The sequence below is a fragment of the Heptranchias perlo genome, chromosome 35, assembly GCF_035084215.1.
Source record: "Heptranchias perlo isolate sHepPer1 chromosome 35, sHepPer1.hap1, whole genome shotgun sequence".
Classification (NCBI taxonomy): Eukaryota; Metazoa; Chordata; class Chondrichthyes; order Hexanchiformes; family Hexanchidae; genus Heptranchias; species Heptranchias perlo.
In genome coordinates this window covers 7,454,474-7,466,487 of record NC_090359.1, presented here as the reverse complement: position 1 = coordinate 7,466,487, position 12,014 = coordinate 7,454,474, and the positions used below count along the sequence as shown (strand labels likewise).

The window sequence follows — 12,014 nt, the reverse complement described above, 5'->3', positions numbered from 1 at the left end:
ATGGGTTCGAATCGCGCCACTCCCATTTTTGAAAGTGCTTGCTATTTTTTCCTGATCACCAAAGATCCTTCTTTTCCAAGCAGTTCCGGGAGCGACATTGCTGTTGTTCGGGCATGACTGCCCCACCTGATGCGCGTCGCCTTGATCGTATCCAAGTCCATTATCTGCGTTGAGGTCGCAGTTTGTTCGGTTTGAATACGAGCTACAGTATAGTTTCGATTACCTCTTTTGTTCTATGCCACATACACGAATAGAATGCAGAAATCAATCAATCTTTTGCACAAGAAATAAATAATTTTTGTTGCTGTCGAAAACCTATCCATTCCTTCAAATCCAACACTCTCACATGCCTGCACTTGATGCTCCACAGTTCAAACTCACCTGTTTTCCCCACTTTTTCTTTCATCCACAGTCAATAGGCCGCCTTTCCTTTCTTCCTTCCATTTCATGGAAATTTTCCTGCGGCATAGCGGACTCTAACATTCACTTTCATGATCTCACGCCTTTTAGTTTGTTCTGCTGCGACCACTGTTTCTATTGGGCAGATGTCCGATTCGCACCAATGTTCATTTGCGCCTTGAAACCAGTCGATAAATTTCGATCCGCGTGACCGCTCGACAGACAAACACCACGAAAGCAGGGCTGGCCTCTGGAAAGTCATCCGCCCGATTGTTCACGAATTTTACTTGTCGAATCTTGTGATCCAGGTGATGGGAAATAAAGATCTGGTTTTTGTTTTGCTGCTTTTTGGCTTTTTTCTTTCAGCAGTTGAGTTCCGTGACCGATGGGCAGCGCTACAGAGCTGCGAATGGCGGTTGAGAGGTGCACATTTAGCAAGTTGCGGCAGAGCATTAACATCGGAAGTGTTCTTCCTTGAACTGAATGTTTCTGTTGAATCATGTGATTGAATCGAGTAGAGGATAAATGTAAAGAGCGCCTCTGGCGAAAAGGGAGTGATTCCAGGCCTTGAGCGAAAGCTCTTTGAAATTCTCGTGGTGCACGACGCTGTGTGCGGATACGCAGATTTGAAAATGTGTGCAGGAAAGTAAAGTGCGATCTTGTGTGTGAGAAGAGCACAAGAAATTTGTGCTTGAAGCTGCGCCCTCGAGGAAAGTTTCAGGTTGTCAGGAAAACGGCTATAGTGAAAGCTCAGAAATAAATCCAGAAACTGCCGGCAACACTCAGCAGGTCAGGTAGTATCTGTGGACAGATACTCGCCTCACCGGGGCGTCATTGTGCAGTTGCTTGATACTTCACGTTATTAACATCTTACACTCGCAACACCTCCGTGCGCCAATCAGGACTTTGCTGATTTGAGCATAGTTCAGCGAGCAATGCAAAATTCATCCACCGTGGTTTCGGATTGGAGCGAGACCCAAGACTTCTGGTTGAATATGAGGAAGGAACCAAAACATCAAACGGTAAATGCAATGATGGCGCTGGTGAGATACAAAACCATGCGTGCAGAGCACAATGGATTAGGAATCCATCACCTCAACCACTCGGCCACCTGGTTGAATGAATATTGCTCAGAATGCCCATTTATTTGATTAATTCCAAGGAAAATCCTCGACACAAAGCTCAAAATGCATGAAAACCACATTTCAATCACCAGATATCAGGTTCTAAACGCAAATTTCTGTCAAGTGGTCCGTGGCCGAGCGCTTTCCGGGGTTGGATTAAGGCTCAAGTCTCTCCGGGGGCGTGGGTTCGAATCCCACCGCTGCCATTATTTAAAGTACTTGCTATTTTTTCCTCATCACCAAACATCCTTCTTTTCCAAGCAATCCTGGGCGCGATATTGCTTTTGTTCGGGCATGACTGCCCCACCGGAAGCGCGTCGCCTTGATCGTATCGTGGTCCATACTCTGCGTTGAAGTCGCAATAAGTTCGGTTTGAATACGAGCTCCAGTATAGATAACGGAGGGTCCCTCCCAGTCAGCGAACACTTCAGCAGTCAAGGACATTCAGCCTCCGATCTTCGGCTTCGCGTGCTCCAAGGCGGCCTTCGAGACACACGACAACGCAAAATCATCGAGCAGAAATTGATAGCCAAGTTCCGCACCCATGAGGAACGCCTCAACCTGGATCTTAGGTTCATGTAACGCTACATGTAACCCCACCAGCGAAAAAAGTTATCTGTTTTTAATACAACTGGACATTCTCTCTCTCTCTCTCTGCCTTTCGGGTCTCTTTCTCCCTCTGTCTTTGTAATCTGACCCAGTGTGCATTCAGTATCCTGGGATGTAATTTTTTCTGTGGCTAACCTGTCTGAACACCAACGACACCTTTGATATCTGTGACTGTCTCCCAGCCGAGATTTGATAGGCGGCAGTTGGAAAGATTACCTGTAATCACCAGTCATTGTTCTCTGACTATATATGCTATGCGTTTTAAAACCCTGCACTCACGTGACGAAGGAGGTCAGCTCCGAAAGCATGTGATTTAAAATAAAACTGTTGGTCTACAACCTGGTGTTGTGCAAGTCCTTGCATTTCAATAAATGGTGCTTTGAATTTTTAAAAGATTGCCTGCTGAATGCAGATTGAAAGAAAAAATCAGCAGCAACATTCTTTGTTGCAGTGAAAAGAAGCAATGCAAAAAAAAACTTTCTCTTCTGAGAACTCGGGAAAGGAAAAGACTGGCTGAGCGAATGAACTGAAATCTATATCAGGAGTTCGATCCGCATTGTTTGAGGCAGCGAACTGCCCAACATCAGGGATTGGATCCCAGGTGCCTTTTTAAAACATCGTGTGCTGGAAATCTGCAATAGAAACAGAAAATGCGGAAAAGTTCAGCAAGTGAGGCAGCATCCGTGAAGAAAGAAACAGAGTGAAGTTTTCATGTTGAAGGCCTATGGTCAGAACAGAAAGATGTCAAAGAGTTAATGTTTTGAAGCAAGTACAGATTAAGTGAAAGGGGGGAGGGAGAGGAGGGGAGGAAAGAACAAAAGGGAAGGTCTATGATAGGACAGAGGGCAAGAGTGATTAAATAATAAAAGAGACGATGGTGCAAGGCAAGGACGTTTTTAATGGGACAAGTTAAGAAGCAAAAGATCGGTATGGAGTAGCTGTAAATGGCAACAGCAGCAACATAATGAGCAGCTGCAGTCCAATAAATAAATATATATATATATATATATATACATTTTAAAAATGGGAGCAGTGGTTTTGGTCTGAAATTATTGTCATCAATGTTGAGTCCTGAAGGTTTTAAAGTGCCTAAACTAAAGACGAGGTGCTTTTCCTCGAGCTTCCGTTGAACTTCATTGGAACAGTGGAAGAGGTCGTAGACAGAGAGATCAGAGTGGGAGTTGGACGGGGGTTTCAATTCGCAAGCGACCGGCAGGTCAGGGTCACGCTTGCTGACAGAGCGGAGGTGTTCAGCAAAGCCATCACCCATTCTGCGTTTGTTCTCCCCAATGTAGAGGAGACCGCAGTGTGAGCAGCGAATACAATATACTAAATTGAAAGAAGTGCAAGTAAATTGCTATTTCACTTGGAAGCAATGGTTGGGGCCCTGGACGGTGAGAAAAGGCAGGCATTGCATCTCCTGCACTCGCACGGGAAGGTGCCGTGGGGAGGAGAGCGGGTGTTGAGGGTGATGGAAGAGTGGACGAGGATGTCACGGAGGGAACGGTCCCCTTGGAATGCTGAAAGGGGAGGGGAGGGGAAGATGTATTTGGCAGTGGGATCACGCAGAAGGTAGATTGCGGTGGATGATACGTTGAATGTGGAGGCTGGTGGGGTCGAAGGTGAGGACAGGGGGACACTATCATGGTTCTGGGAGGGAGGGGAAGGGGTGAGAGCAGAATTGCAGGAAATGGGTTGGACACGATCGAGGGCCCTGTCAACTACAGTGGAGGGGAGTCCTCGGTTGAGGAAAAAGGAAGACATATCAGAAGCATTCGTGTTTAAGGTGGCATCATCAGAAGAGGTGCGACTGAGATGGAGAAATTGGGAGAAGGGAGTAGAATCCTTCCAGGAAATGGGGTGGGAGGAAGTGTATTCATGGTAGCTGTTGGAAACGGTGGGCTTATAATAGATATTGGTTGACAGCCTATCCCCGGAAATTGAGATGGAGAAGCCGAGGAAGGGAAGGGAAGAGTCGGAGATGGACCGTTGAAGGCGAGGGAAGTGTGGAAGTTGGAAGCAAAGTTGATGAAATTTTCCATTTCCGAGCGAGAGCAGGAAACGGCACTGATCTGGACATCAATGCAGCGGGAAAAATGTGTTCAGGGTGGTGACCTGCTTAGGACTGGAAGAAGGAATGTCCCACGTATCCCACAAAAAGGCAGGCAGAGCTAGGATCCATACGGGTTCTCATTGCGACAACTTTTATTTGGAGGAACTGAGTGGAGTCAAAGGAGAAGTTGTTCAACATAAGGACAAGTTCAGTCAGGCGGAGAAGGCTGGTGGTGGATGGAAGAAGCGGAAGGCCCGCAGGCCGCCACGGTGGGGGATGGAGTTCCATGGTGAAAAGGAGATGGTTCGGGATTTGGAACTAAAAACTGTTAATGTGGTGGAGGGCGTCGGAGGAGAAGCAGATGTAAGTCGGAAGAGATTGAACAAGGGCAGAAAAATTAGGGTCGAGCTGGGAAAATATAAGTTCCGTGTGGGAAGAACAGTCTGAAATGACGCGTCTCCCGGGGCAGTCCTGTTCGTCGATCGTGGGAAGGAGGTAGAAGCGGGATATGCCGGGTTGGGGGAATATGAGGTTAGATGAAGTGTGGGGAAGATCTGAGAGGAGATGAGGTAATTGACGGTCTGGTAAACTATGGCGTGATGTTGGGCGGTGGGGTCATGGACCAGGGGGAGGTTTGAGAAGGTGTCGGAGAGTTGTCCTTCAGCTTCCTCAAGTTGGAGGTCTGTTCGCCACGCAACAACAGCGCTGCCCTTTTCAGCAGGTTTAATGACAATGTCAGGGTTGGACCTGACAGAACGGAATGCTGTAATTTCAGGTGGAGGTGGGTTAGAGCGTGTGTGGGGAGCATAGAAATTGAAACGGCCGATGTCACTCCGGCAGTTCCCAAGGAAAAGTTCGAGAGGGTTAGAAGCCAAAGGAAGGGGTCCAGGTGGAACTTGAATTCTGAAGAGGGGAGAAAGGGTCCGCTGTTCGGGGGGAAGATTTCTGTCCAACGAAGTGGGCGCGGAGGCAAAGGCGACGAAAGAAGAACTTAGCAACGTGTCGAGCTCGAAATTCATTGAGGTGGGGGCGTAAGCGGATCAATTTGTTGGTATCACCAAACAATACATCGGGGTTTATCGGCAATTCCTTCAATAACCAGCCTACATGTTGGCGTATATCGGCATTTGCTGGGAAAACCAGCCGATATATCTGTGTTTAAATGGGCGGTTTCCTGCGATCACCAGCCTATTTATATGGGTTCATTCGGGATTTACTGGGATCATCATCATATATCTACGTTTATCAGGGTTCACTGGCACTACCAACCGATATATCTCGGTTTATCGGGGTTTACTGAGATCACCAGACTCCATATCTGGGTTTATGTGGGATTACTGGGTTCAAGAATCTATAAGTTTGGGTTGATCAGTTGATCAGCTGACTGGAATCACCAGCCAATATATCTCGGTTGATCGGGTTTACTGGGATCACCAGCTTATGTATCTGGGTCTATCAGGGTTTACTTGGGTCATCAGCTTATATATCTGGGCTTATCGTATTTACTGGAATGATCAGCCCATGTATCTGGCTTCATCATTGGGTTTTCTCGCATGATCGATCCATATATTTGGGTTTATCACTGGATTCACTGGGATTACCAGACTTTTAACATCGGATTATCAGGGTTTGCGGGGGTCACCATCATATATATAAATATATAGATTGATTGTGGTTAACTATGATCACCAGCGTGTATATCGTCATTTATTACCGATTACTGTGATCGACATCAAGTCATAGAATCATAGAAAGATTAAAGCATGGAAGGAGTCCATTTGGCTCATCGAAACTGGGCCAGCTCGATGGAAGAACAATTCAGCGAGTCCGAGTCCTACGGCCTGTCCCCGTAGCCCTGCATTTTTTTCCTTTCAATTAATCATCCAGTTCCTTTAGAAGGCCACGATAAATTCTGCCTCCACCACCTCCTTGGACAGTACATTCCAGATCCCAACGATTCGCTGTGTGAAAAAAGATTTTCCTCATGTCACCTTTGGTTCTTTGTCAATCACATTAAATCTATGTCCTCTGGTTCTTGGTCCTTCCGTCAATGGGAACAGTTTCTCTCTCTCTATACTGTCTACCCTCTCTGTGATTTTGAATACGTATATCAGATCTTCTCGCAACTGTCTCTGTTCCAAGGAGAACAACCCCAGCTTCTCCAGTCTATCCATATAACTAAAACCCCTGGAATCATTCTGATAAATATTTTCTGCACCCTCCCTAAGGCCTTCACGTCTTTCCTAAAGTGTGGTGCCCAGACCTGGAAACAATACTCCCGTTGTGGCCGAACCAATCTTTTATAAAGGTTCATCATGACTTGCATACTTTTGTACTCTATGCCTCTATTTACAAAGCCCAGGATTCCGTCTGATTTTTTAACCGCTTTCTCAACCTGCCCTGCCACCTTCGACGATTTGTGTACATATACATTAGAGTGAGACCGTCTAGTTTATATTGCCTTTCCTCGTTCTTCCTACCAATTAGTACTACTTCGCATTATTCTGCGATAAATTTTAGCTGCCACGTGTAGGCCATGCCACCAGCCTGCCAATAACTTCTTGAATCGATCACTGTTTACAACCTTTCCAAGTTTTTTGTAGTCTGCAAATTTTGAAATTGTGCCCTGTACAACCAAGTCCAAGGTATTAATATATATGAAGAAAAGCAATGGTCCCAGTACCGACCCCTGGGGAACACCAATGTACATCTCCCTCCAGTCCGAAAAACAACTGTTCACCACTACTCTCTGTTTCGTGTCACTGGGTTTATCACGGTTTGCTGACACACCAGCCCACGTATCTGGATATATTAGTGTCGAGGCTTATCAGGTTTTCCTGCAATCCCAGCCTATATATAGTAGTCTATCGGCGTTCACTGAGATCAACAACATGTATATCTGGTTTATCAGGGTGTGCTGGGATCACCAACCAATATATCTGAGTTGATCAGAGTTTACTAGGATCACCATCCTGTACATCTGTATTTATCGCGGTTTACTGGGATTACCAGCTGAAAAATCTGGGTTTACCGGGGTATGTTGTTACCGCCAGTCTGCATATCTCGGTTTTCCGGGGTTGCTCAGTATCACCAACCAATATTTTTAGGTTTTTAGGGGACATTCACGTCTCCAGGAAAACAAGTTCTGAAGTAGCTCCTGTGTAAACAGCGTGTTTGTTCAGTGACTGTGATGAAACCCAGTCAGCGCGGGACTTCTTTTTCCGAACGGTTGAATTCGCTCTGCTGTAATTAAGGATAATCCGCTCAATGTCTCAATCGGAGAATTGATCCCACCATCAGGACCAACCATCGAATCATCGCTTCTAACTGAAGGAGAAATAATGTCTCTTAGTTTTATGATCAAGTTCCAGATTCGAAGGGCGCTTTATGATCTACAAAAAATTTGCTATCGTATCCTGGTTGCGTTCGGTGTCCCGGGTAAGTTACGATCTGCACCTGGAACTTCAGGAAGCTGAGTTTATCTGTACGTGGCCTTTTAGTCCTCCTGTCCAGCTATTTATTGTTTTACTCTCCCGACATTACAACAGTGACTACACTGCCAACTTTATTGGTTCTGAACCACTTTGGGAGGTTCTAAGGTTGTGAAAGGCGCTTTCTTTCTTTCCATTGCTCTTGTGTGTGGTTGACAATGGCTCATGGTCCACTGATGTGAATTCCCATTCATTGGTGTCAGTTCAATGAAAAGTGTGCCCTTAGTTGCCATTATTAGTATCATTTCAGGCGATCTTATTAAGATCCCGGTCTTCTTTCAGACGACAGCACACGTCATGTGACTGGATCTTTCTGTTAATTAAAAGTGTGCACTCTGCTGTAAATACTGAGTCCGACTGACAAGTGAGAAACGTTTTATTATCTCACACGGTCTGCAATTTCGGCAGATATATTTAGTTATTTAGTTGTACAGATGAATCCGACCAGATAAATGACAAATGCATTGATGATCCAATCTGGTTCAACTCTCTCGCTTTCCACCGCTTCGTGGTCTACATTGGTGTCACTGTTTCTGAATGGTTAAATTAGAATGGTTCAGTGAGCTACTATTTATTTTATTCAGATCATTTCATGTTTTCAGTTCTAATAATGAATCTTCATTAACAATCTAATCCCGTGCCTGGCTGGTACAGTTCTTCGGTTCTTTCATCAGGGCCCACAATCAATGCAATGGTCATATTCTGAAAGTGAAACTCATTTCATATTGAAGTGTGCATTAATCCTTGTATGAATTGGAAATTATAGAATTCGCACTCCGGACGAGAAAGAGCAAGATTAACAGAATTTGACTGGAATACAGATGGATTTGTAATCACAAGTTGGTTTGAAGGATTAGAGGGTAACTGAGGAGAATTGTTTTCACCCAGAGGGTGATGTGAGTCCAGAACTCGCTGCCTGAAAGGGTGGTAGAGGCAGAAACCTCAACTGATTTAAACAGTATAGATGCGCACTTGAAGTGCCGTAACCGACATGGCTACGGACCAAGTGCTGGAGAGTGAGATTAAGCTGGTTAACTCGGTTCGACCGGCACGGACACGATGGGCCCAATCTCCACCTCCTGTGCCGTAACTTTCTATGATTCTATGGTGTATTTTATTACCGGTCACATTATTCCACGATTTAAATTAAATGATCGTTGTTGCAAGTGTGACCTGTAATGTAATGAGAAAACTTGCTTGCAAAATTAACGACATTATATTATCATTTTCGACCTTTGTATTCTTGGTGCGGAGCATCACACATGACCCTGAATATCGAATTACCATGCATGGAGCTTAGCGTGACTGTAACTCCGTTCATGCAACGATTGACCATTGGGAATCAGAGGGCAGAGTATCTCACTGACTCTCACTTGTAATATATAACACAAACATGGATTGAAATATTTAGTATTTTAGACCAGGAGCAGAAAGGTGGAATAATTATCTCCACACTGGATAATGTGGAGCACGGCAGGCTGTTTCTGTTTCACCTTGTCCATAACAATAGCACAGTAGAGGGCAAGGCCTGTAATTGAAGGGTTAGTTGGGGGGTAAAGTCAAAACTAAGCTGCAGAAAAAAATATTTCTGTGTTTGAATGGCCAATCTACAGAACATGCTCCGTAGGGAGACGGTGGAAACAGTTAGCATTGATTCATCAGCGAGGTTTCTTTCAGAAAATAACATTTTGGGTACAGTAGATGAGTAATAAGAGACATGACAGACGGTCAGTGTAACATGCTTGGGAGGGTAAAGGTGATTTTGGATATATGGTTCTCAAAATTTTCCAAACTTGGGGCTTTGCTCACCTCCTGTCTGGGTCTGTGTACATTAATTGATAGAGATTGATTGCTATGATTTTTCGCCAACTCCATTATTGTTGTATCATGCGACTACCGGGAAGGTAGAAGCTGCACTCGATGGAGCTTGGTGTTTTTTGATCTAGCAATCCTTATGTTCCTATACTCCTATCTCTTATGCACATTTAAACATTGGATGGGCGTGATTGATTTCTGTCATTGTACAGATGTTCTTAATGCCATGAACAATTGACCATGGACAATGTATGAGCACAGACAATGGGTGTTGTTAGCTCACTTTTCCATTCAAAGGGCACCAGCGATTAAACCAATCTTCTTCCTCCCAGGGCCCTATTGTCCCTTCCCCATCTCGGGGCATGAAATCCAGGTAACACTCCAGCAGCTGACGCACACACGCCGCAATTCAAACATGCAAGAAATATCACCTTTTCCTTCCCCAGCTGGCTCAGGTGTTGGTGAGGCCCTTGTTTTCCGTTTGGTTACTTTTGTAATCATTCGAAACTAAGTTTCTGTTTTTAACCATATTTAATTTGATCGCGTTGCTTAGCTTATTTACCGATTCATTGTTCTGATTACAAAGCCCGTCATAGTTAAAATAATCGGATTCCATCACTGGACGCAGAGCAAAGATGCAAATTTCATAGGCATTTCAGGTTATTGTGAAAAACATTAATGTCCCTGTTCTGTAACCTGCTCCTTTATTCCACTGGAAACGCATCAAATTAGTGTTTTTCCTGAGTCTGGTAAATCATTTACCTATTTACGTCTTGTTTACAGTTAACGTGGTGACGATTGAGATCCTGTCTCGGGGAAAGTGCGGTCTCTCCAAATGTGTCACTCGCTACCTGGTGGCCATGGCAGCGGCAGATCGACTGGTCGTTATCGTGGATCTGATATTAAGGCAGGTTCCGATTGTTTATAGGTACGAATTTAGGTTTCTGTGGCACGTTGGACTGTGTAATATCCACGCCGTCCTGCTCTATGCAGTCACGGATTGTTCTGTCTGGTTCACGGTCACTTTCACCTTTGATCGATTTGTGGCCATTTGTTGTCAGAAGCTGAAAACTAAATACTGCACCAAGAAGATGGCGGCTGTGGTTCTCGGAACAGTGACTGTGCTGAGCGGCTTGAAGAACATTTTCTGGTATTTTCTGAATACAAATGAGTATTGGCTTTCTAATACTCCCTGGTTTTGCCGCGTGAAACCCGAAGTATCTCGTTCGCTGGCCTGGGCGGTCATTGAATTATTCCATTACATATTAACCCCGTTGATTTCATTTCTTTTGATTGTACTGTTCAATGTATTAACGGTCAGACACATTTTAGTGGCCAGCAGAGCTCGCAGGAGAATCCGGGGTCCGAGCAGTGGGGAGAGTTCCAGTGACCCAGAGATGGAGAACCGAAGGAAATCGGTCGTTGTACTGTTTGTTATATCTGGGAATTTCATCCTGTTGTGGGTGTTGTTCATGGTGTGTTCTATATTGAAACGGTTGGATTATTTGGGATATCCTGTCCCCCTGCCCACATTTGTACGAGAAATCGGCTTCATGCTCCAGCTCCAGAGTTGCTGCACGAACACTTTTATTTATTCAGTGACCCAAAGGAAATTCAGAGAGGAGTTGAGGAATGGAGTGAAATATCCCCTCGCAATGATGGTCAAATTAATTAGATGAGAAGACCTCACACTTTCTAACTTTATCATGTAATTTATGTTTCATGTTCTGTCGAATCTAATGTGGGGCTTCTTTAACTCTTCATATTTCGTGAAACATTTCACAATCTGGTCCAGTCTTAAAAGTAGGTTAATGTAGCCATTCATCACGAGATAGGATCCAGACATGATCTCTGTCGAGGACGGTTTTACCATATACTTGCCCAAGAGCGGTTAACTGCTTTCGACAGTCCTGTGCTCAGCTCACAGTCTGGGGTGTTTTGGAAATGACCCCTTGTTGTGATTCTTTCCCAAAAATAATCCAAGTGAACAATGTCCGGTCAGACAGGGGATGTTTAGTACCTCAGTGTTGATATGTTTTTCTAATCTCTGCCAATGTTGGAAGGAAGACTTTTTGGATGTCAAGATAGACACCAGAAAACAGTCAAGGCATCGGGTAGACTGTGGAGGTTATTAATCTGTGCAACGTCACTGGGACAAAAAGAGAAAAATAATCAATGTTTCTACGTTATTTCCAATCAACCCGTGCGCCTTAGTCTCAGTGTGTTACATTTATTTACCAGTTTCCGTGCGGATGTTGAACTGATTACATCGAATGCATTTAATCGTGTTTAGTGATCTGTATCTTTTCCCTGTGGTTGAATAAAGCAGATTTGAATGGATCTCAAAGACATTTCGCCCAGAGGACCAAGATATTGGTCGCAAATCAATATTGCTCCACTTCCGGGACCCGTTAAAGCACACTCCCGTGTCCCGGCACTGGACACTGAACCATCCCAGTACAGCACACTCCCCGGTCCTGGCACAGCACACTCCCGGGTCCCTGTGTTGCACACTTCCGGTTC

General features: G+C 44.8%; 1 protein-coding gene across 1 annotated transcript; it reads left to right on the top strand.

The window, feature by feature from the left end:
• The first annotated feature begins 1,334 nt into the window (after positions 1–1,334).
• Positions 1,335–11,170, top strand: LOC137302211 (probable G-protein coupled receptor 139). The gene is made up of 4 exons (XM_067971870.1): positions 1,335–1,442; positions 4,348–4,548; positions 7,440–7,623; positions 10,275–11,170. Exons 1-4 carry the CDS (start codon positions 1,335–1,337, stop codon positions 11,168–11,170), a joined length of 1,389 nt encoding a protein of 462 aa, XP_067827971.1.
• Positions 11,171–12,014: the final 844 nt, after the last annotated feature.